General features: G+C 40.9%; 1 protein-coding gene across 4 annotated transcripts in view; it reads left to right on the top strand.

Annotated features, from left to right (window-relative positions):
* MAK (male germ cell associated kinase) overlaps nucleotides 1-25480 on the top strand; it is a gene marked incomplete at both ends in the record, with an annotated part of 50701 nt that extends 25221 nt beyond the window's left edge. For 2 of the 4 annotated variants that reach the window (XM_080806895.1, XM_080806894.1), the window contains 5 exons: nucleotides 2402-2713; nucleotides 7609-7781; nucleotides 10606-10754; nucleotides 17137-17268; nucleotides 25326-25480. In XM_080806895.1, the coding sequence (XP_080663021.1) occupies nucleotides 2402-2713; nucleotides 7609-7781; nucleotides 10606-10754; nucleotides 17137-17268; nucleotides 25326-25480 (921 nt within the window). Of the gene's footprint in view, nucleotides 1-2401; nucleotides 2714-7608; nucleotides 7782-10605; nucleotides 10755-17136; nucleotides 17269-18955; nucleotides 19031-21429; nucleotides 21550-25325 lie in introns of all 4 variants that reach the window. The other 2 variants (XM_080806892.1, XM_080806893.1) reach the window with 2 other exon arrangements.
* Between the last annotated feature and the right edge of the window lie 956 nt (nucleotides 25481-26436).

The raw sequence follows: 26436 nt of genomic DNA, 5'->3' as shown, positions 1-26436 counted from the left end.
ACCTCCCCTCTCATAACCATCGGTTTGTTCTCTGTAGGAAAAACTCAGATTTGCTCACATAAAAATTAAATTTTTTTCTCTTATGAAAATCCTAAGGTTGGAAGACAAGCAGCAAGAATTCTTTTCAACAAATGAGACCGTGTATTTTCTAATGTTTCTAAATATTTGTTAACTTTTGTAATAAAAATATAATAAAGGTCTTTAACTCTTACCTAAAAAAGAAGTGGGCATGAGACATTTTTTAAAAATCAGAAAAAGAAATAAAAATTACCAAAAACTATTTTTTAAAATGTGCAGCCATTGTTCATTATGGTAAAATGCAAAAACAACAGTAACAAACCAACAAAAAACAGCTAAAAGGCTATTTCTCTAAGTAATGGAAAATAGTTTTGCAATGTAGTATATCAAGAACGTTGAAAACAATCAGAAAGTTGGAGAAAGATTTATGCCCACAGATGCTCAAAGCTAATTGAAAACTGCGCATTAGAGGTATATATATATATCTTTAACATAGACTACTTTGCTCCCATTAAAAATGGAATTTTTAAAATAAAGTAACCATTTTGGAGACTTCTCAAGCCCAAATGCTAAGTTTAAATGTAGGCTAGACTATTATACATACAACATAATTTTATTAAAAATATGTATATATATTACATGACTAGAAAGAAGTACAAAAAAGCAAAACATCAAAATGTGAGCAATACTTTTTTCCTGGTGTTGGCTATTGCAGATTATTTTAAGTTCTTCCTGAGAATTTTCCATACATCCTTACTCTATGTGATGATCAAATATTCCCCGAATAAGCAAGAAAAAACATGTTCCTTCTTAAAGACTCACCTCTTCTTGAAGGATGGTAGCTGATATCTTAAAGAGGAAAAATTGTTACAGATGAAGCCTTGAAATTGCAAATCACACTTTTAAAGTTTCTAGCTCCAAAACAGTACATTTTTAATTTAGGAGTATTGACATACTAATTAATAGGACTTAATTAAGAAACTGAGTGCTTTCTGTGCGCCAGGTACTGATGTATTTAAATTGCCTATATTTGTAGAGCTCCACTTAGAAACGTTGGTGTAATTAACACATACATCGACTGTAGTAGGAGACATCTCAGAATAAAGGCTCTAGACATCTCAGAATAAAAGCTCTTTCTACATCTGCTGAAATATACCTCCCGCCCTTACCCTCTTTCTTGCCCACTATTTCATAGCCCTGCTTTTTAGTGGAAACAGGAAGACTAGGTTAGGAGACTTGAACTTACAGAATACAGGAGCTACTTCTGTCCCCTCAAAAACTGCCCTTGCAGTTAACTGTGGGTCAGAGCTGTGCTCACACATCAGTGGGAACCGGCTTCGCGCAGGATGTGCAGGGTAATAGGGCTTGGCTACCTTAAGGTGCCCTCCTTACCCTCCCCCCATACATACAAACACAAACTGCAGAACTGAGAACGTTCCTCCTTTAATCCAGGCGTATGATTACTGAGTAAAGGGATCAGTATCCATATGCTGAGCTGTATGGAAGGCTTCAGACATCCCTTAGACCAATTTTCATCAACTTTGGCCATTGTGACATTTGGATTAGATCCTTCTTTGTTGTGAGGACCATCCTGTTATTGTAAGATGTTCAGCAGCACCCTTAGTAGCATGTCAAGATGACAGTCGTACCTCCCAGCCACGGGAGAACCACTCCTGCAGACTGTGCGGCCAGGCAGTCACCAGGGACCCTCCCCTCCAGCCCACCACCTCCATGCAGCAGCAGCAGCTGCTTGGCTGATCTGGTTAAAACCCAAACAGTGATCTTTTTTTTATTATTTTTATATTTTCTTCCAAGAAATATCTTCTCTTTGCTGATACATTACTATAATAAGCTCTAACACATATCCATTTGTAATCTCCTTTCCTAGAATTTTTCTTACTGCTGGTAGGCATGTAGCTATAAGAGTGGCCCTGAATTTTATATAATGTTCTAGTTAATCATTTAACATGAACTCCTTAGAAGGTCTTCTTAACTCATTCCCGAATGGCTTTGGAGGGACTCTAAAACCATGATCAGTATCTAGCATTTTGGTTTGAATTAATCACATCAAATTTAGCCCGTGTTTATAAGCTGGATTTTATCTTCATACAAATACAACAGTTGCTTTGCCTGGACATTACCCATGAGTTTTACATTCTTCCTACTATGTTGTACCTTATTTTTTCAATGAAATTTATGTCCTAAATCATTATTTCCTGGTTACCTTTTTGAAGTACCACAGAAAGGGAAAACTGGATGCTTTCTAAGTCTTTGAAGCTGATCTAGGCTAGTGCTGTATGCCAAGCCCGCTGTCAGTCAGTCGTTTGTGTGCAGTAAATTTAGGTGCAACTGTTTTACATTTCTTATTTCCATGCTTTTGTAGGCATTGAAACACTCGTATTTTCAAGTTGGTCAAGTGTTAGGCCCTTCTTCACATCACCTGGAATCGAAACAATCTTTAAATAAGCAGGTGCAACCACTAGAATCAAAGCCATCTTTAGGGGATCTAGAATTGAAGCCCCTGCCAGACATAAATGACCAGACAGTCAGACAGCCCCAACCGAAGAACAGCCACCAGCCACTGGAGTCCATCCAGCCACCCCAGAACACGAGTGTCCAGCCAGCGCCAAAGCAGCCGGGTCAGCAGAAACAGCCACAAACACTGTTTCCAAGTATTGTCAGAACCATGCCGACCGTAAGTAGCCCATAACGACACTTTGGATGCAATAGTTTCTAGGCTCGGTTAGGATTTTATTCCTAAAAATGTGGGAGAAGATATAAAAGATGACTTATGTTAAATAAAGTCCCTGCTTCTTCTAGCAGGAGCTCTGCAAGAAATAACCTAAAATCCTAATACGGTTTATGAAAAGAAAAACAGCCAAAATGAATGTGATAAAGTTTGGATGCTACAGACTTTAACAGTTACTCAGATGCAAAAGAACTCAAAGAATTTAATAGAATCTGGGACTCGAGAGAGCTGATCCTAAATCTCAAAGGATTTGAACAGTAATTTTATACTGTTTTTAAATACTAATGAACATGAACAGAATGGGCTTTTTAAGTATCAGGCATCGTCTAAGACTTTCTCTTCCTACTTCTTTTGTTCAGTTCAGGCAGCTCCGCCAGGGGCCACATGAGCTGTATCCACAAGATGTATACTCCCAAATGCATTTGCATTGTGGGCATTTAAGGACTGAGAGATCTCAACGAATACTGTCTAATTCCTTATCCCCTCCCCCCCCGTCCTTATATAAGCAAGCCCTGCTCCCTATAGCACTAATCCTATTCTACTGTACTATTAATTGCCTGGTTCTTATGTGTATTGTTTATTATCTGGCTCTTCCTATAGAATGTAGGCTCCAAGAGTTCAGGAATGTTCATCTGTTTATCAATACAGGCCCTGAACCCAGAATGGTGCCTGGCACATGGCTGACTTCTCTGTTTACCCATTGAACAGATGAATTAATTGTCCATAGTACATCTAGGAGTCTACACCATCTAGGGGCATTTCTTTTCTTTATTTTTTAATAAGATTGATTTATTTTAGAGAGACAGAGAGCACATGAGCAGGAAAGGCAGAGGGACAGAGAATCTCAAGCAGACTCTACACTGAGTGTGGAGCCCAACACAGGGCTCAGTCTCACAACCTTGAGATCACTACCTGAGCCAACACCAAGAGTTGGATGCTTAACCAACTGCACCACCCAGGCACCCCCTCTTTGGGACATTTCTGACTATTCAGAAGTTCTTTCTTATACTGAGCTAAAATCTGGGTTTCTGTAGCTTTCTTTTTTTTTTTTTTTAAGATTTTATTTATTTGAGAGAGAGAGCACACGCAAGCATGAGGGAGATCCAGAGGAGAAGCAGACACCCCACTGACCAGGGAGTCTGATGTGGGGCTCGATCCCAGGACCCTGAGATCATGACCTGAGCCAAAGGCAGATGCTTAACCAACTGAGCCACCCAAGTGTCCATTCTGTAGCTTTTAATAAAAGTTTATCACTCTTCCCGAAAGGCAGCCATTCAGGTCTCTAAAAATAGCCCTTATATTACCTGTCCTCTTTTCTAGAAGAAACATCCCAAGTTCCCTCACACTCCACACAGGACATCATTCACCAATGACTGAGTCATCCTTGGTTCCTGTGTAGGAAGGAGCCTTTCAGTCCCCTCACCACCCTGCTTCCGATTTAGAAAGAGGCTGCCAGAAGTAGAGGCAAACCATGGGCAGGGAGTATAAATCATGGGTGAATCACCTTCAGCATTCCAGAACCATATGTGCACTCATGTCACCAAAGATTACATTTTTTTTTTTGGTTTGTTTTTTCTCTTGAGAGGCACATCAAATGTTGACTCACACTGAGAAGAAAAGAAAAGAAATGAATATTTATTGAATATCTGCTAAGTGCCAGGTACTATGCTAAGGCCTTGTATGTATTCTCTAAGTTATAGGATCCAGTATCCTAGTGCTCAATTTTTAGATAGCTAATAGGTTCCAGAGAAGGGACTGAACATTCTGTCAACTAAAATTCCCAAGTCTATTTTCTACAAGTGCTTTTGCTAAATTACATATTCTTTACTTCTTTCTTGTGTATGGGGTTTTTGCAAGTTACAAAACTATGATCTCTAGGATTCAAAAAATTGCAAGATCTTACTTTTACCGTTCCAATTTCTAAATTATTTTTGTCTTGTCAGTTCAACCATCCTGCCTAGCATGTCACTAACTATGCGTTGGTTTAGTTGTTCATTTGCTTTTTTTCCTCCTATATCTTCAAGATGAACAGAATGGCAGTGAGCCCTTGGGCAGGCCACTAGGACTTTCTTCGACAGTGACACTGATCCCCTGAGAGTACTCTTGGTCAGACTACTGAATAATGTACTTTGTGGGCTTGGGCTGCTATAACAAAATACCATAGCCTGGGAGGCTTTAAGCCAGAAATTTATTTTCTAGAGGCTGGGAAGTCCAAGATCAGAGTGTTAGCCAATTTGATTGCCAGTGAGCCTTCTTCCTGGTTTGTATAAAGTGCCTTCTCGCCTTGTCCTCCCAAAGCAGAGCTAGAAAGCAAGCTCTCTGCAATCTCTTTCATGAGGGCCCTAAACCCATCATGAAGGTCTCATCCTCAGGACCTCATCTAATCTCTAGTTACCTCCCAAAGACCACTTGTCCAAATACCATCATATTAGATTTGGGGTATAAATTGGGGGGGTGTGTACAAATTTCAACATATAAATTTTGGAGGCAAATAAACTGAGTCTGTAACAGTACTGACCCACCTTTGTTGTCCTTTTGTCACTTCATTTCACTGACAGCATCAAAGACTGTCAGCCTCTCTGTTGAAGGCCACAGAGACCACATGTATGCATTGTTCGCTTTTTATAAAAAATGGTGACCTATACGATCTACCCACATTTTCCCTCTGTGCTCAAAAACTTTCCCTTTAATAACTGATTTTAGAGTCTTTGCCCTTATCCTATACCAAACATATTAAAGTGTAATTTGCAAAAATCCACCTTCTACTTTACAAACATTATTTATATTTGCCCCTTTCCAGTCTTCTCAGACATAGAAGACTACCTGATATTTGTGACATGGCTCAGCAGCCTAGAGCATCAGCGCCCGAAAGAACAACTCAACAGAAATAAGAGGCTCACACTTAGCTAACTATAACCTTTGATTAGCTCTACTTATCTGGGATCTTAGCTTGTTTCATTCTCCTTAGTCTAGAGTTAATTTTCCCTGGCAAAGAAAACAATAGTATAATAGAGGTCGGCAAACACCATTTCTGTCATCAGCTATCACGAAGGCACCATGGGCTCCAAGCAATAGCATATCCATTCTTTAAACATCTTCTTGCCCGAAACTTAGATATGCTTCCAAATTCCTTGATTTTCAATTGCCTTTTGGATTTTTTCCATTTATGTACCTCCCCCCCTCAACTGCCCCAGATAAATTTGAGTAAAACCACTGTGTGGTCCAGGCCAGGTTTTCCTCCTCATTCCTTATTTTTATCAATAGAGCCACCATCCTGAAACAAGCAGGCTGAGACCTTTAGTCATCCCTGCCCTTCCTGTCTGCATCCACTAGGATTACATTCTTCTGTGACTTATGATGGAAACTAGACCACTGAGGCTTAAAGAATAACAGGTTGTTTTCTTGTGTAACAAGAAGTGAGATGGTGGGCCAAACCAGGGCTGGTGCAGATTATAGAAGGAACCACCAGACAGCTTCCGTCTTCCTGTTCTGCCACACTTAGCAGGTGGCTTTCATTCCTGTCACCACAAGACGGCTGCCGCTCCTTTGGCGTAGCTTCTGCATTTTAGAAGAGGGAAGAGTGAAAGCCACTGGCATGCCAGGGGAGTCCAGAAATTGCTCTCCTGGAAGTCCCTCCAGGAGACTTACACTGACAACTTATTGGCTAGATCATGTCACACGGCTACATAGAGCTGTGAAGGAGGCTGGGATTTCATGTATTTTAAGTAGGAAAGGAAGGCATATTGAAAGGAAGATGGGCAGAATGGCTACTGAGTGGGTAACCTGGCAGTGTGTGCCACACTCTCCTCTGACCTCTGTTCGGGGAGATGCAAAGTCCAGTCCTTTTATTCCTTGTTAAGAGCAAATATATTCTTTCATGACCATGCCAGTATAACTGTAAAGACCTCCTATTTGAAGAGCTTGGCCTTCTAGAATGCTGCCTTTATCTCACCACTTTTTAGCTCAAAGACATGCAGTGTTCTTTACTGCCCACGGGAGAGCTGCAACTCATTAGACCCACTGAAGGCCTTCTAACGCCGGCATCAGTCTGTCTTTGCAACCCCGTCCTCCACTACTTCCAGCACCAACCATCTGTTTTGATAAGCTACGTCTACACTTTCTTCCTGGAACAAACTCTGGCACTTTTCTCTTTTTTCTTTCTTCCTTTTTTTCTTTTTTTAAAGTAGGCTCCATGCCCAATATGGAGCCCAACATGGGGCTCAAACTCACAACCCTGAGATCAAGACCTGAGCTAAGATTAAAGCTGAACGTTCACTGACTGGGCCACTCAGGCGCCCCTGGCACTTTTCTATTAGAAAGTCATACTCTGTATATTTCCTCTTCCAAACTCTGGAACAACAATAATAGCAATAACAACCATACCACCTAACCTTAGTATAACTCTTGTTATATGTTAGGCCATATCCTAAGGACTTTCAAGATATTTTATATTAAACTCAGAAACACGAATTAGAGAAATACTGCCTATCTCCATTTAAGAGGAAGAAACCAAGGCTTTGAGAAGTCACTTGCCCAAAGAGACACAGTCACACATCACAGTTTTCCAAACTATACATCAGTGAGGAGTCAATTCTGATCCTAAGTATTCAAGTCTCACCCCAGCCCAAATCTAGAGATCTCTCCTCCCTCTGAACTCCTATCATATTTTTGGCATGTGCTATCTGTTTTCGTTAATACTTTTCAACCTGTATATTTGTATCTTCTTAACTTTATGGAAGCCTCCTTGAGAATGGGTACTTTTGGTATCAAGTAGAATAGCTTACGCATAAAAGGAACTCAGCAAATGACAACAGATGATGATGACTGATTTTCCATCACAGAAGCCAAATGGCACACTGGGTCATAAAAGTGCTAGGAGGCGTTGGGGTCAGACTGTGTTCAAGTCTGGAGACAGCTGGGAAGAATTTGAGGACTGCGATCTCGGAGCCTCCCATTCCAAGAAGCCAAGCATGAATATATTCAAAGAAAAGAGGAAAAAAGATTCTCCATTTCGGTAAGATTTCACATTCCAGGAAAATATATTTTTATCATGCATGAACTTATATTACTCATTACATATAACTGAAGATGTTAAAAGACAATGAGTAGCTTACCATTGTTTTCTTCCACATATCCCAGATCTCTACGCACACCTCTGGGAAGATTAAGAATCTTGACTTCTCGCAGTAATGATTCTCAGTATTAATGGCTGAGTGTTGTGTGTGTCCGGCGGCGCAGGGGAAGGGGAAGAGTTCTTGTGAAGTTTTTAGTGTGCCCTACTGAATTATGATCACCATCATTCCCATTTGAAATCTGTATGCCTATTTGAAGAAAAGCAAAGCACAATCTATAAAAGTAATGGTTTCCTCTGATGGTGCTCAGACTCACTAATTTGTTTGCTATTCTAAACTCTTTTGATCATTTCTTAAACTTTTTCTGGAAGTTTCGTATCTCCGGCAGTCCCTTTTCTAAGTTAAGTCCTCATTAGTGCGCTTTTCAACTTTGAGGTGAGGGTGCATTAAATTTTATGAACAAAAGTTTGGAAAAATATTGTCTTCTTTTTTTCTCTCTTTGGAACAAAAGAGGGAGGAAAATATTGGCAGGAGGCAGGGAATTTTACCTAATAGCTATATGGCATTTACTTTGGGACACACATGTCTCTGAAGTACATGGAAGGTTCTGTTAGGAGGACTTACGCTTGGATAATTCTTTGTCAGTAGGTTTCCAGATGCTCAAGTTCCATAGGTACTCTTCCGTAAAGTACATGAACCTGAGAATAAACATGCTTAATCCCCCTCTCACTTTATGCCAGAGGGTCACTCCTCTCAGCATTTCGAATCTGGAGTGGCATGAATGCATAACAACCTTTGAGATTCCAGACAAAGGGAGAAATCAGAAGACTGCCATTTTCAGCTCAGAAGGCTTTGTAGTCCTATACGTATTTCTCTTAGGGGAAAGAAAACCCCACGTTAGAAATTGGGTATGTTAGCCGGTATTGGAAAGCATGGGGATTCAGAACCACTAAAGCACTAGAGCCTAATGATGCTTATTATTTTAAATGTACTAGAATGTTCTGTGAAACTGTGACTTTTTTCAGAACCTACAGATACACATTGTACATAATTTTTTTGAAGATTCAGTGTTTTATAGAATAAGGTGCCTAGAACTTTATTAACTCGCACCATGAAATACTCCAATTATAGTTCATCTTTGTATTTCATCTTACATATTATTCACTGTTTTCTATTTACTATTAAGAAACAAGAAACAAAATGATTTAATTTATGATAAAAAATTATAGATGTCAAGTTAAAGATATGTAGAGAGCTACATAGTTGCTTTTTTAAAAAATAATTATTTGCATCTGCATTGATGTACTGTGTAGATGACTTGAAAACTTTTTTTTTAAACCTATGTCATCTCATTTCCAGCTGAATTTTATCATGTGTTTTTAGGTGAAGAGATTTGAATCAAAATCTATAGTTAAAATCAAGTTTGTAGTCCATATACTTAATTCTGGCAAGGGAACAATTGGTAAATGTCTTCAATAACATTTATTCCTTTTCTCTTGAAAGTCTTTAGAAAAACTGTATGACAATGAATTCTCGACGTGTATTTCTTCCATTTTTATTTTTTAGTATCTTCAGATGGCTTTATAGAATTTAGACATATAACAATAATATTTATTATTAATATACTCCCATATGTTAAGTGCCTACCTAAGTTTTAATTTGTAATCTTCATGTTCCAGTAAACATAGTGTAGAACAGAATACTGAGAGTCAGATAGATTGGATAAACAGGTCACATAAAGTCAGATGAGGCCTAATTCAAAACTATCTAGATGTCTGCCTGTCTTCTGTACAATACTTGGTGAAGTGAACGCACTCTACTATTCTCTGCATGGGCTGACTCAAAAAGAACACAACGGATCAAATACTAAAGTGTGAAACTTTCACTTATTAGGTTGCCTTTTTTTTTTTTTTTTTGCAAACAAAACAAAAGCAAGATATTTATACTTACACTTGTATGCATGCGCGGTAGACAGTTACTAAACACCTAGATGGTATTAAGCAAAGGTAGGAACAGGATGTAGTCTGTCTTCATCCCATCAAATGTACAGCAGTGGAAATATATAACACAAGAACAGAGCATGTATTAGGTTCTGCTAATGAAGGAGCTCTAAGGAGCTCCAGAGTTCTGTTCATGGGCAGATTACTTTGTGGAGGAGAGCAAAGTCTTTTTGGTAAGAGCAGTTTTGAAAACGGGTAGGATTTCAGCAGTTGGTAGGTCTACGGTGGGCTGAGGGAGAGGGAAAGGGGCCAGAAATGGGTGAGGCTGTTTTTAATGAAAGGGTCCTACTTGTGTCTAGGGCTACCCCAGACCAGGTTGGGGCAGCCAGAAGTTCAAAGGGCCAACCAAGACAGTGTCGATCCGAGGGAGTCCCAGACAACCTTACTGACAGACATTGCTTTCATAGACAGGTGAGGGGGGCTATGATTGTCTTCCCTTTCAACGTGCCGTCCTCCCCTGTTATAAATCCACAATTGTAGCAGTGGCCGGAAAGCTAGAAACATTACACACAGGCAGTGTGCTGCTCAGTTATAAAGCTTTCTGTTGCGTAATGTTTAGTATTAAAAAGGATTGTGTGGACAGCCCAGTATCTGTTGGGGGAGAAGTTGTCACTTAGTGTCCCTGTCAGCAAAAGGACTCTGATGGAAACCATTTAATTGAGGTGACCTTGCCCTTGAAAAGATGAGCAGGGGGTGGGTGAGAACACAGTAGCTGTCATCTTCACACATTTTCACATTGTAATGCTGCCTTATGTTGATTTCCAAGGCTTCCAGACTCTGTCCCCTCCGGCTCCCACCACTCTGCAGGGGAAAACAAGAGCTTACCTGCTGCTTTTCCCCTAAAATCTGATTCTGAACTGTCAACGGCCTCAACAGCTAAACAGTACTACTTGAGGCAATCAAGATACCTTCCAGGTAAGCAGCGGAAATGAAATGTTTGCTGCCAACTAGAAGACAGGTCAGGCTCAGGTGTCTTGGAATCTTTGTAGGAAGGGCCCCAGTAAGATAACAAGTATAATCACAGTGCTCTTTGCTGGCTCTGCCTTGCCAGTACTTGTCTCCAAGGACTTTTCTCAGTCTCTTGCCTCTGTCAAGTCTGCTCAAGAAATGCTTAGTCAAAAATCAGGATGAGAACAGGGTTCAAAAAAATACCACTCTCGCCCACCAAAGCTATGCCTTTAAGTAAGTGCTAAATTTTAATAAAATAATTCTGCACCCCCGTTACACCATTTCATAAAATGTGGGATTTTACACTGTTTCCTAAATGATCTGGATTATGGTTTTGAAAGATGATGGTGGGTCGAGCATGCTAGGCACTCAAGAGGGGCCAGGAGGCTGGTTAAGAGCCCACTGCATGTGTCTCGATAGAGACGGTAATAGCTTGCTCCAGAGTGGCAAACGTGGAGACAGAAAAATGGGTAAAAGCTCAGTGTATTTCAATAGTGGAAAGATAAGACTTGCTGATAGACCAGCATGGATGATGGTAGAAAACAGCAGGAATTAGTGTTGGCTTCTGGGTTTTTGACGTGGCAATGACTGGGGGGATGGTGGTGACTTTAGCTGAGAAAGGGAAGATGAGGAGAGGACAGGAGGTATGGAAGTGGAGAAACTGAAGTTGAGGTTGGGATGCCTAGCAAACATCTGAGTTGATCTAAGATGACTGAATATATGAACCTGGAGCTTAGGAGAAAAATCTAGACAGATGGTGGGGAGTTTATGTTGTGCCTGCAAGCAGCATTTTTCTCCTCAAAATCCACTTTAAAAAGGAAAGTTTACATTTAATGGAGTCTAAAAGGGAATCGATTTTTAATTGACTGTGTATCTGTACAGATATATCTTTAGTCCCAGAAGAGGGAGAGATAAAGTTTTTCATCTGTGGGCATGGCAATTTACAGCTTTCTGAATGTAGTAAAAAGGCCACTGGGTTCACGTGAGGAAGTCTCCAGAAGCAAGCCATGGTTTTCATTTCCCAGGAATTCGGGATGGAGGAATAAGGAAGACAAGAGACAAGGTTGAAACTGGATTGTTAGCAATGAGACTGCGGTGTAACATTTTTCTGTATACCTTTTAGGCAACCATATAAATTTCAGTTCTAGGAATCCAGTAGAGATCCACGCCTACTGCCAATAATTGAAAGGAAAAAAATGAAATTACAGAAGGGCTTTAGAAATGGACAGGAGAGAAAACAGAGGCACGACGGCTGTGTAGGTTTAGACACACGTCAAAGAGGTTGAAATAAATGGAGGGAGAACAAGGCCAGCGTTCAGACTGCACTTCTCTGCTGAGTAATAAGGAGGAAGATACTGTCCTATCCAAGAGAGATTGAAAAGATTGGCATGAAGTTATCCAGGAAGGAGCTAAAACTATAACCCTGGGTATTTGGAGATCTGTGGCTTCAATGTCTATCTCGTTTTAGCCTTTAGAGAGGGGGTGACCCAGCTGGTTATCAGTGGATGAGCAGCAGGTCTCCGTGTGGATGGAAGGGCAAGACATTGTGGGACCCATGGATAGCACACACATTCATTTACGGATGCCGTTGGTTTCTTTGTTTTACTCATTCACTCAGCAATATATATGAAGCACTTAATATGTGCCAGGAACTTAATGATCTGGGCACTGAGATATCTGTATAGCACTGAACAAGACACACAAGGTCCGTGCTCTCCGGGAGCTTACGTTCTAGTGCAGAGAGAAAAGGCAGATTCACAGGTGGTGATGAGTGTTGTGGAAGCAGAGAGATGACCCGGAGTGTGGCTGTGGGGGGCACTCCCTGATCCCCTCACCTCTCACTTAATGCCAGAAGGATGAGGAGGCAATCAAGCAGAGAGCTGAGAGAAGGGTTTTAGGTGGAGGGAACGACGCTGGCTTGAGTAGATCAACAGGCTGCCTATCTGGAGCTTAAAGGGCTAAGGGGAGAGCAGCGAGAGGGGAGGCGGGGAGGAGGGGAAAGCCAGCAGAATTCAGATGAGGCAGCACCTTGAGGGCAGGGGAAGGAATTTGGGGTTTGTTCCAGGTCCCATGGAGGCCTTTGAAGGAATCTTAGGTGAATGACACAGGACACGTGTGTTAGAAAGACTCTGCATAAAGGACAGATTGCAACAGGGCAAGGCTACATGCAGGGAGGCCAGCTGGAAGCTACCGCAGTCCTCCAGGGGAAAGATGATGATGGCCTACAGGGACCCAGTTGGTGATGACTTAGAGGGAAAAATGATGACCTCTTGATAGACTTTGGAAGTGGACTTGCTGATGGATGTTGGTAGAAAAGAAGGGAAAAGCGAGTTTGGAGCTTGAATCTGAGCTGGGTGGTGGTGCCGTGCTCTGAGATGGGGGAGACTGAGGAGGAACAGGATTGAGTGGGAAAGAGGTGGACAGTCCTGTGCATGGGCTGTTGTTTTTGAGATGCTTGTGAAACATGTCGGTGTGGAGAGATCACTCGGGTGGAAGGAGGGAAGAATCAGGAATGCTGAGGAGGGACCTGCGCAAAGAACAGATGTAGGAGTCCGCAGCAACTCCCCGACAGCATTTAAGTCCATGGATTGACTAGGATCACCTGTAGAGAGATTGGGAATGGGAACCACGGTAGCGGTAGAGGAGAAGGAGCTGAGAAATAGGAAAGAGCCAGGCAGATGATGGGGAGACCAGGCACAGGTGGTTTCCAGAAGCCAAGAAGGGAGCGTTTACCTGCAAGAGTTTACTGCTGAGTGGTTATAAGAAGGGAGAGAAATACCCAATCAAATTTGACAATGGAGAGGTCCCTGATGACCCTGGGCGTGCAGTTTCAGTCTGAAATGGTGAGGGAGAAGTAGGCTGGAATGGGTTGAAAAGTGATGAGAAGTGAGAAAGTAGCAACTGAACAGGCATACTCCTCTTTGGAGATGTTCTGCTGCGAAGAGCTTAGAAAACAGGGCCATACTGGAGTCTGCTCAGGGAGCACATCAGTGGTGGGGATTCTGGGTCTTTGGAGCTCATCTACATGTGGACAGGAATGATGACTTACAGAGGGAGGCATTAATCATGCCGGAGGGGAGGGGGATGCCTGAGGGACTAAAGTCTTTAGGAAGGGGAGAAGAGTTGGAATTAAGACCATAAAACATGGGGGGCACTTTTGAAAGCAACAAAGGCACTTCCCTTGTAATCTCTATCGAGATACCTGGAGGTTTGTAAATGTTGGTGTTGGTACTGTGAGGGAGTTCTGATCTGACTGCAAAAGTAGGGATGTAGCAAAGTTCCCAGAACACAAATTCATGGGGGATACTCTTCCGTTTGGGGAAAAAAATAAAAATCACTCAGCAAATTGGTATTTTTATCTATACAGGAGCCCTCCGGTGGTGGGAAAGGCAACTGTAAATTTTTGTTAGGATAAATGGATGCAAGGTACCCTGTTTTCATATTTCTGCTCCCTAAAGTGGTTTTCTGGGACATATTTTGGGTATCTGAGACTGGTCAGATCACTTCCTTCTTAAAAGAGAGATGTAACAGTTTCGCAAATTACTGTGGTTCATAAGCATGGCTATAATTGAAACTTAATAAACAGACTTGAAATTAGAAGTGCATGAAATCTCAATTTGAGCCTTACTATTCCCCTGTTGGCCTTTTTTGTCTTGAGGATGCCCCTCTAGAGCTGGATGAGATTTGAAACTAGACTTGAGCTCAGTTCAGTTACCTGGACAAACATTTATTGAGCACCTATCATGACCCAGTAACTGCAGAGGATAGAAACTGCAATAAGAAGTGTTCCTTGCCATTTGTGATCCAAAGTTATTTTTATAATTGAGTATCTTCAGGATTTAAAAAAAAATAATATCTTTGGGGGTCCTCTTTTTTTTTTTAAAATTATAAATCCAAACATTAAAGGTTTTATTAAGCATCGACTTTTTTAGGAACATGAGAGCTCTAGAAATGTACCATATACTTTCAGGGCAGCATGACATTATACAAGAATTGGCAGATCTGTGACACTGGCCTTCAGGGAGAGAGACGCAAGAGTCATAGTTACTGACCTGCTACTGACCGGCTGTGTACTGGAACAAGACTTTGTTTTCTGTTACTTACAATGGGACCGCGGTCATCGCTCAGCTCACCCTGTAAGCCTTAGGTATTTAATGATAGCAAGGTAGTTGCAGTAGAGTGTGCGATGCAAGCACAAAGCATCTCTCGGAGGTGCCTTCTGGTCTCCGGTCCTGCTCCCAGCACCAGGACTCCGGCCCGCACGCACGGATGCAGCCACGCTGGCAAGGAGACCGGCTCCCTCCACACAGCGCTTTTGAAACCCTGCTCCTTCTCGAGTCCCTTTATTACTTCTGTTCCTCCTTCCTGCTCCCCTGGCCTTGTCTTCAATGTCCCATGTCATCTCTACACTTGCCTTTCCTACCGTGTTTTAAAATTTCTTCACAGGACACATACGTCCCTGTGTGACTTGACCCCTACTCCCCTCTCCAGCCTCATTTTGTGCCTGTCCCTGTTCTTCCTTTGTCCACGGACTCTCTCCCAGGGCTTCCCCATCTCGGGTCTCCAGCCTACACTGTCGCCTCTCCCAGGAACACACCTCCCACCCCTTCCCAACCCCTAATCAGATTCACAGTTCACCTTAAAATTCCTGTTTTTTAAAGAAAGAGTACGGAACTTTTAAAGAAACTTGCTTCTGTTATTTGCCTGCCCCCTCAGCACCAGATTCTTTTAAACAATTTATATACCACTAATTACCTATTTATAACTTAATGTCTCCCTTCCCATTAAATTATAAGAGCCAAAAGAGTAGAAACTAGTGTGCTGTGTTCACCAATTTTTGTCCAGTGCCATATACACTGCCTGGCATGTGATAGGTGCTCACTAAATATTTGCTAACTGATTTAATCTCTTCTGAGGCAAGGGATGATGGTATGTTCATTTCTACCTCTATCCCAGTGTTTGCTATATAGAAGGTGCCCAGTAAAAGCTTGTAAACTAAGATGTAAATGACTTAACAGTCTAGACTGTGTCTATTTCCAAGAAATCTGGAATCTTTAAAAAAGAATTAAAGCAATTTTCTTTGCTAATGGATATATTTACTTAAAAAAAACCAAACAAACAACTAGGCTAACTGGATTAACGAAATAATTTAGGTACTCAAGAGCCCATTCTTTTTGAACTACACTCATGAAAACAGTCATTTAAGGTGATTTTTAGTTTGTCCCCCTACCTTGCCCTTTCTTTAGGGGGTAAAGGATTTTTTTTTTTTTTTGGTGAAGATTTTTTCATGAGTTATTGCTATTTTCTTTAGAAAGTGCATCTTCTTTATTGTCAGGTAACTGCCTACTGTAGTTCAGTTTGTAAGTGTATTATTAGAAACCAAAATCCATACGGAGCTATATGCCATAAGAAAGGCAAATTATTTACCTGGCAAAGTGTTTCATTAGAGAACTGGTGACCAATAACCTTGAGGTACAAAACAACCTGTTTTTTTTTTTTTTCTGTCTTCAGAACTAGGGATATTATTATATGTCTCACAAATGGGAAACTTTGCTAAGGAGTTCACTCTGAAAAGCAAGTTGTTCCACCTGGAAAAAATTGCTAATTTCCTACATTAATGGTAGTCCCCAGTGAGGATTTTCCTTGTATTAGCTGAAGAAAACACTCATGTACAACCCAGAGGCTTCGACGGTGTGAGGTCTTTACCGTCCTGTATGCTACATCCAATTTATGGTCAGTAAAAAGAAAGCAAGTTCAGGAAATTTTCAAATCTCTTAAAAAGTAAGTTGAAACACCACCCTTTGACTACTAGTACCAAAGTCCAAAGTTGACTCCACATTTCACAGATTTCAGAAAATCAGAAATACTTTGTTTAGATTTTACTAGGTTTCATATACAAATAAGCTTCACTGATAGATGCTGACATATCTGCTTCCAAACTTTCAATTCCCCTGACTTCTTGGTCACATGTCTGTTTTCCTGGCCACACTAAGTGTTCCTCCAGGGTCTGGTCCAGAGTTCATACTGAAAACAAGTAAATGACAAGGAAGTATCTTTTTAAAGAAAATGTGGTTATCATCTCCATTTTTATAAGACATTTAGCAATGTTTAACCTATTATTTCTTGTATGACAGAAAACACCTTATGTTTATAAAATACACTGTGAGGGTTCCAGGTTATTGGAAGTATTTCAGATTAAGGCAATTTATCTGCTACATTGTAACATAAATTTATTTCCATTCTCCTCCTCCATGTTATTTCTGGTCTTCATCTGAAATGTATTATATATTTTTCCTTCAAGTTAATGATCACACTCTAACCTCTGAAATGACTATTTTGCTCTTCTAAGGTGTAAATCCCAAGAATGTGTCCTTGGTAGCCAGTGGAAAGGATATAAACCCGTATACTTGGAGTAATCAGTTATTTCCTAAGTCATTGGGATCCCTGGGGACAGAACTTGCTTTCAAAAGGAGTAATGCAGGTAAAGCAAAAATACATTTAGAGTATTTTACATTGTTTTCCTTCTGCAGATTTTTACTTTTAACTCCATTGCAAGCTACCTTCTTCCAACTGAGATAATTTTGGGGGTACACAAAAGCTTTCTAACTGGTACTTCAGCACAGATCATTTAAAGGCAATCATTTGCCAGATCTCAACTTCCATATGGATTCTGTCCGAAAAAATGCATCTTCCTGAGCAACAGGTCTCTATTCTCTGACTGTACAAAAGAAAAGACAAATTCTGTTTACTAGGGTGTGTTTCCTGTTTCCCCAAAGAATAAAAATCTCTGGGGAGCCAGTCAAAGACACAGTTTCATATGTTGGGCTCAATGTTGAGAAAGTGAGTAACTCTTGATGACTGGGGAACAAATCCTGTTTAAGTCACGTGGCTTCCAGCTCTCAGCCTGATTGAATTGTCAGCTGACAGATAATGAAAACTCATTTTCAAAATCACTATGATTTCTGGTCTAGAACTCTGAATAGAGTTCAAAGACTGTTGTGACAAAGCTGTGTAACAGAACACCTTTCATTTCCAACTATCTATTTACGTTAAACAAGGTTTCTCAGTGCTTCCATCTCCAAAAAGGAACAAGAGAAAAAGGAACAGAACTGGTGCTGAAACCTGATTTTAGCAATAAGCAATACTCATTTGTGGATACAAGGACAGCTTGAAAAGGTGCCATCTTTCTCAGTGAGATGAATTTCTCCAAAAAACAATGCCTTTCAATGTTCAGTAATCAAAATTTATAGTATTCCTCTTTTTTGATTAATTATATGCAATGAATTGTTGTAATTATAATGAACCTAATCTATAAAAAAAGTATTTTGACATACTTATGGCTATAAAAATTTTTTGAAAGGTTTCAATTTATACATAGTTTTCAGCGGTCAACTTAAAGACTTTTAAGCCTAAAATTATATTTGGATAAAACTTGGGAGCTGACATGAATGAAAATAAAATTTTAGAGAGAAATGAGATTAATGTGAAATTTCCAATGGCTAAAAGGAAGAATGTATTTATGTATTCTGTAAGTCAGTATTGGTAGGCATAAAATCACCATGGTATTTAAATCCCATTGCTTAAAGTTAAATTAGAGATGTAATAGTTTTATTTTAAAATGTCTATAATATCCCACAAATGACAACTTTACGAACTATAAAACTTACAATGAAAAATGTTACCCAACAGTTTAAAGTGTGTGAAGAAGTAGAGTTCTTATAAGACAGATGATAGATAGACAGAGAACTGGATCCAAAAATATCTGAGATCACTGATGCAGCAAGTGAGTAGTCTACTGGGGTGTTCTGAGATGTGACAACACACTCTGGACATTTTAAGTTTTCCAGATCTCTGAGGACTCAACTTACCTGTTTAATAGTGCTGAGGTATCAGACACTGCAGCACTAATTTACTTATTTTTTTCCACTATTTTAAAATAATATTCACTGAACCAGCTGGTTAAGTACAAATGAGTTTACATGATCCCACTACAACTTTGCATCTTGGGGGAATATAGAATTGACTGGCGTCAAAGGAAAGCTGTGACCACACGTGAGAACAGTTTATGTCCTTCCTGATTTTTTCATTAATCATCTAACCATTGTTTCTCTGCTTTTCCTAAAACATTCTTCTTATTCATTCTTTCCTTCCACTTGCCTTCTCTTCAGAGGAAAGCATAATTAAACCAATTGAAAAACTATCATGCAATGAAAGTTTTCCTGAAAAATTAGAGGACCCACAAGGTAATTTCTGGGCATTGTAGATGAGTACAACTTGTTCTTTGACTATCTTGTCCAATTTTCTTTTCCACATCTGCCCTGAATCCTGTCATACAAGGCCACTATGAAGGCCAACCAAGGTCACCTGCTTTTAGAAGTCCCAGGGCTGGGAGAAAGAGAAGCGTTCCATGGCGTCAAGAACACCATTCTTCAGCAGTCGGGATTCTAAACTAACTTGCTCTCAAAGCTCTAGGCTTATCTTCTTAAATTAATAATGACAATTTATATAAATGAAGCAAATCTACTGAGAATAAGAATTAAAAGAATATTTTCTAATTTGTAATCAGTATTCCTGGAAAATCTTTTTTAAAGTTCTGAAACTCATTCCTTACACATTAACGATCACTTAAAAGTTAACCAGGTTAATAGAGGTGGTAGATTTCCTAGAGATTCACTGTTGCTGGTTTAAACGGTGCTAACTATTGGCTCCAGCCTGAAACTTTGCAGCTCATAAGGTACTTCTAAAGTAAGAAGCCAAAATAATGAATTTTTTGTGCATTTTTCCTTAGCAACTTTCTCCCTACAGCCCATTACGTGCTCAGCACATGGCTTTTAGAATCTGACATATCCCATCCCCATTCTGTCACTCAGTAGCCTTGTGATTGTGGGCAAGTCAATTAGGCTCCCTAAGTCAGTTTCGCTGTGTAGCCAATGAAGGACATGATATTTACCAAGGTATTACTATATAACCAACCCTAGGATTTTTGTCACCGTAAGCATGTAGCATCTGCTCTGAGGAGGCGGAGGACAGCCGGAGCAGGGTTCTGAAGCTGCTGTTGAATGGGATCACTGCCGTGAACTGCCTTTCAAAAATCTTTTGATGTAAAAGGCTCATTAGTGGTTTAGAAATGGGTACTTGGAGCTGAAAGAAAGGTCAAATTAGGCAGTTGTGCATATGCAGAATTCCGTAGTGTTAAAAACTGTACAAACTGACGTGTTCACTATCTAAAGTCTCACTTCTGTGATGATGCTGCTGCTTGGCATTTGTTGGTTCAAGAGCACACACTTGAGGGCCTCCTGTGCAGAGCACTGTGACAGACTTCAGGGACAAGAGGTTCAGAGGCCAGACTTGTGAACCAGTAACGCTGTAAGAAATGCTTCAGTCATAGCTCACCATCACCGTCAGAGTCCTGTTCCACCTCCTTGCTGACAAGTGTGTCTCCTTTCCTGCACAGTGAGGCTCCTTGAAAGAAATTATATTCCTTTTCCTCTTATTTCCAGTTTGCTTCTCAGCTCACTGTGGCCTGTCCTCACCTGGACTCAGGCCACTGAAACCGCTCCTGCCAGGTCCTGACATGATCCTAGTGGCCAGAGTCCACAGCCAGGCTAATCCCATCAGATCTCTGCCTCCTTCGGTCTTCCTCCTTTCTTCACACACTGTGTGCTCCTGGATGTTCCTCCTATCATCTACCACCCTCCCTCTTCCCTCTCCTCTGCGGGTCCTCTTCTTTCCTGTCTCTTAATGCTGGTGTTCCCTGGGCCTTTGTTCTGGATCTTTGCACATCCCACAAGCCCTCTGAGCTGGCTCCTCCAAGCCCATAGCCCCGTAACCGCCATACCTTGCTAATTCTGTCTCCAGGCCTGCTCAACCACAACTCCAGTATCCCACAGGCACCATGTCTTTCCAACAAACCTGTTGCTGTTCTTGGTCACCTAAGATACAAACTGAGGGGTTTGTAGTCCTCTTTCCCTACCCCGCCTACCCCGTACACCCACTTAGTTCTCTTCTCCGTTGCCTTTGTGACTCCCTTAGTTCAGACTCTCATTTCAGCTCGAGCTGACATCCTGTCTTCTGACTTTAGCTTTTCCCCCTTCAGCCCATCACTCTACTGCCCCCAGGCCAATCACTCACTCACAGTGATGAGGATGAGGTTAATGACAGCTGACGTTTACTGAACACAAGGTTCTATGCTAAGTGCTTTGCATACATTTCATTCACTCTCTACAGCAACCCTATGAGAACAGGTACAGTTACTAGAGTGATTTTACAGAATGAAGAAAAGCAGAGAGCACAGGAGCGCCGGGGGGCCTCCTGGCAGGAAAACACACTCAGGTTAAGAAAGAAGTCATTAAAAAAAACTGGTATGTTCAGGGAAGACAGCCTTGGGTTCACATTCTAGCTTGGTCACTTACTGTGATCATTTAGGCAGGTTCTAAGAGCCACAAGGTGTGGGTAAAATAGGCATCTAAAGGGGCACTATATGGACTCAACAGGATTATCTGTAAAGCTATTATGCAGCGTTTGAAATAGAGTCAATACTCGAAAAACGGAATCCAGAATTGGGAGGGGTGTAGTATTCGTTACTCTCTGGTGCTTTAAAATACTCACCTTCTGATTATGAAACTTTATGATGCGTCACCAGGCAATCTTGGAAGCTATGCTACTTACAATCAGTCAGGATATATTCCTTCCTTTCTCAAAAAAGAAGTGGGCTCAGCTGGCCAGAGGATACACTTAGCACCTCTCAGTGCAGCAACTTCAGGTAAGAACAACTTTATAGTTTTTGAGATTTCTGATCAGAAAGGAGCTCTTTCGAAGTTTATACCATCACTTTCCCCAAGTGAAGACTTTTAAATTAGTCTCATTAACACAGTTCTAATCGTTTTTGGCAAAAAGTCCTTTCCTCTTCTGAAGCTGTGGCCTGAGGGTCTGTCCTAAGTGCTCCCTCTGCCTAAATGGCTTCTCTCTGCCAGGCACACATTATGCCATTTACTCTTCACAAGACTGGACCAGGGAGCCCTTCTACAGCGGAGGAAACTGACATGAAGCAGTTTACCTAGGGTCACACAGCTGGTCAACGGTGCGGCCGGGACAGCAACTGGATCTGGGTAATTCCAAGGAACATGCTGTGCTAGCCAACGAGATGGAAGATGGCATCCTTCAGAGCGTCCCACCTGGCGCCTGGCCCAGAGGGGAAGTTTAACCAATGCTGAGACACTGTCCGTGTGCCATTTCCTCTACAGTTCCACTGTACTGAACGACACCACACTGGCTTTGCAACAGTGAGTGGTGAAGGGTTGATTCCTTAGTAGCGTGGCAGGACAGCCACGTTCAGGAGTATGCCCTTGATCATCAGTACTAACCAGGCCCGACCCTGCTTAGCTTCGAAGATCAGATGAGATGGGGTACGTTCAGGGTGGTATGGTCAGAGACCAGGGTCATGATTCTGTACTTGAGCTTGACTAGATCTAGCTATGAACATTCTCGAAATTATTCTAATCTAAAATAGAGGTCCTCATGAAAGTGCCTAAAGGCGAAGGCAGATAGAAGTTTGGTAAGATACAAAGTTGTAGTGTAACAGCGAAATTCACTTGAAAAGTAATCTTGGGGTGTGTCCTAGCCAGGGGCTTATCTTAGAACTCCTGATTCAAGCTGCCAGTCTTTAAAGTTCACACTGTTGGAGCTAAAACTGTAAAAAGCACTGGACGTCTATAATTTACTATCTCTTAACACAGAGTAGAAATAAATAGTACTCAGTTACCTTATCTGTGAAGAACTGCTTCCTTATCCCTCTGCTGAAACAAAATATGTAAGACAACATTTGATATACAGCAATGGTTTTGTTTTTTTTTCCCCAAAGCCTCAGGTATTTTAAGTCAACCTTACGGTAAGTCACCAGCCATGGCTTAATAGCAATTCTTAAAATAAAAGCAGGAAATCATAATGTATCAAATTATTTTGTTATCTGAGTACCTGCTCTTACAAAGCGAAAGTAGGTATCTTTAAGACTATTTTTGTAAGATACTGAAGGCCTTTATGTTAAATATTCTGTCAGATTAGCATGCATAGTCCTATTTACATTTTTTTTTAGTAAATGCTTTCTCATAACTTTTTATCTCTTCATTTACTCTGCTCGTCAGATTTTCCTACAGATGGTGGTAGGAGGATAGGTAAAAAAAAGAAGTAAATATTAATCATTCTCGTGGTCAAGGCAAATCCTTAGGAAACCACTGTTCTGTAAGAGATGTGTCCTCCAGCACTCCCACCCGGGTGGCAATTTCCCACAAGAAAACAAAACCAGGTCATTACCTTATTTACTCAACTATTTCCCCTTCTCATGTAGCCTGCCTCCCTCTCAGCTCCTCCTTGTCCTCACTCTCAGGTTTTGAGAAGAAAATGCAAATTAATTTCTTCCAGCTTTCCCATGTAATCTCTCATCCCAGACTTCCTAACACCACCTTCTCCCCTTGCTCTGATGGTAACAAGGACTTTAAGGGGGGGACTTCTTTCCTGGACAGCCACCCTTTCTTTACAAGGGCAGGGAGGGCCCTGATCTAAGTGCGCTACATTCATTAACTCCACTACAGAAAGCACTATTATCATGATCTGTTTTACAGAGGTTCTATTTCTTGCTAAAAGTGACACAGTGGTGGCACTGATTAAATTCTTAACTACAGGTGAACATCTTTCCTTAAGCAAACATTTTTTATAAGAAGTTAAACGCCCCTGATAGGACACATGTGGCTCTTAAATGCACAGCAAACCTTAGAGGCTTGTCTGCCTGCCCCATGCTCAGGAGGTGCAGGGTCTGGTCTGGCAAAGACACAAAAGCATTTCTTGCCCTCCCACAAGATCTTGGATCCTTTGTCAGCCCCTACGTTCTTCAGCAATGGTGCCTGAATCCTAAAACTATTATCTTTCAGATAGGAATCTAAATGTCAACACTATACCCTTCTTGACAAAACGATCCCCTCTTCCAAGAGGGCTTTAAAAGTATCTGCCTGGACACGGTTTCCCTCAAATCCGTTTAGGACTTGACTGTAGCTATGTCATGACCTGGAGAAAAAGCTGTTACTCCCCACATCCCTCATTTTGCACCCCAAGGGCCTCACCCTATTAGCTGAAGGGGTTCTCTGAATCACCAGGGCTTATAGCCTCTCTGTCTCCCTCCCCTCCCACCCTCCCCCAGGCGCTCTCCTCCATGCCCAGTACCATTTTGGCCTGTAGACCTCAGGTTTGGGTTCACAAATTTAACAGACTGGTGCTTTTCTACACTCCCATGGGTTAGAAGTAAAGGGCCATTCCTGGAAAACTTGGTTAGTGGTTTAATCAGTTTTTCCTTAACAGTTAAGGGTTGACTGGCTCTTCTAAACACTTTGTCCCTGCTTCATCAGGTAGCTTTCTATTGGCTTTAACCCGGAGAATTTTAAACCTGGTAAGAGTGAGAGGACAGGACAGGGTGTTCCCTGGGCAGTTCCTCACTTAATGCTATGTTCCCTGTTGAGTGGAGGTCAGCAGGACAATGGACCCATCCTGTTCCTATAATTTCCCCTCCACTCCCAGGTTTAGAGAAAGTATAGATATAAACAATAACAAAAACAGGGAAACCATGTACATGAACATGGTATAGTGCTAGGTGTACAAAATGGTTAGACTCATTTCAAAATTGACACTTAGGAGTTTAATCCAAGTGTGATAGTCACCACACAGTGTGAAAAGATACTTAAATCTCAAATGGACAGATCAAACATCCTCTTTAGAGAGAATACCTGATAATCCGCTGTAAATGTGAAGTGAGGGTGGGTGAGGGAAGGACTGGAGAAGAGACTGAAGTTCTCTATGAAATGATTTACTGCTTTGTCATTTGAGATGTTTAAGCAAGTTTAGCTTGTAAATTGTTCAGGTAACAACAAATATTTAACAAATTAAAATTTCACAAAGTTTTGGGATTTTAGGAATGGCTCACCTTTTAAACGAATTGTTTTCATCCATCATTTTCCCAATTAAAAAAATGAAGTTTCTTGCCTCTAAAAACCCCATTTTCATGTTTAAAAGAAATCTAGAATGGGATCCCATCCCTGTAGCTCCATGAAGCCAGAGACTTATAGGATTCATAATTACAAACTAATTTTCTGTAGTGGGTATTACATTTGATATTAGATGTAACCACTGTGTGACTTTACAAAGTCACTGACACTGTGGGTACTGCCTGTTGAACCTGAACCCAGAATTTCTTGGTCATCCTGGTTGATATTGCCTACCTAAATGTGTTAAGGCATTTGAGTAAACCCAAAAAAGAAGCGGCAGCAGTATCAGAACTGTAAACCAGAAATATTGGCTCTTAAGCTACTAAGAATTCTATATCAACATAAGAGTATACTAGAATTTTTAGTTTTAATATTTAAAAAAAATCTTAGAGACCACTGAACTAAAGATAAACTCTAGATTCCCCCATAAAATAAAAAAGATAAATTGCTTGATTTTAAATTTGTTAATGAAATGAATAAAATTCCAACTTCCAATTCTTATTTCTTCCAGAATATACCTGGAGCACAAAACCTGGTCGGGGGCAGTTTTCAGGACCTACTTACAATCCTACGGCCAAGAATCTAAATATTGTGAACCGTGCACAGCCAGTTCCCTCGGTGCATGGAAGGACAGACTGGGTGGCCAAGTATGGCGGCCACCGGTAGGAATCTCGTGTGAAGCCCCACAGCACTGCTCCATGGAGCCCTCAAGTCCCCTGACCCTAGGATATGTCTACAGATATCATGTCTATTTCTACTGAGTTCTGGAAGAAATATGCAGTAGTGGGTACTACTTTGAAGAGCAAAACCATCTCCTATTTTCTTTCCTAGAAATGAAATGCATATTCTTAGCATCGGTTGCCCACAGTGATGATATACGGGTAGGACTTTACAAAGTATTGAATAAACTATTTGCCAAAGTATCAAGTATTTGATCTACAAATTAATAGTTACTAAGTATGATAAGAATCTTTTTTTAAAAAAAGGCCTTCAGAAAGTGTTTAGAGTGTTTCAGTTTTCATCTGTAATTAGCTAAATTAATTTAACATTTCATCAGTTGGCCTCAAAGGTTTGTTTTTTTAATAGCAATTAGAACTTCTGTGGGCTGTCAGTTATGGTTCTTATCTGGCTAAGGCTCTACCCTACCAGTTTGGCAATAGCAAAAGACACTCATTTATCATATGCTTTTCTACTTTGAAATTATGGAAGGATGGTTAATTCCATCTTGAGCAGGATATCTTTCCTAGGAATAAATTTATCTTTAATAATAAAGATCTCAAAATTATGTCACCCAATTTTAGTGGAGAGTCTATTGTTTGATTTTGACTAACACAACTCCCATGAATTCATGGTGACTATCAAACCCAATGACTTGAAGACTCCCAGATCAACCAAGTCAAGGTTCTCTCATCTTCACATCATTAAGAAAGTTCTTGAAACTGTGACGTATGTTCATCAGACTTTCAAAATACTTTGCTTCCATGTTCCTACTAGACACAAAAGTGAGGTGTGCCAGCTTGTCCCTCAAAGCAAACTGTTGCTGCTGCAGATCACTGACCTGGCTCTGACCTTGACATTTACTCTGAAGAGCAAATGCATTCAGTTGCTATAGCAGTGATTTC

This window comes from Martes martes (assembly GCF_963455335.1).
Source record: "Martes martes genome assembly, chromosome: 6".
Lineage (NCBI taxonomy): Eukaryota > Metazoa > Chordata > Mammalia > Carnivora > Mustelidae > Martes > Martes martes.
The sequence above is the reverse complement of the archived record's forward strand: the minus strand, read 5'-3'. Positions and strand labels throughout refer to the sequence as shown.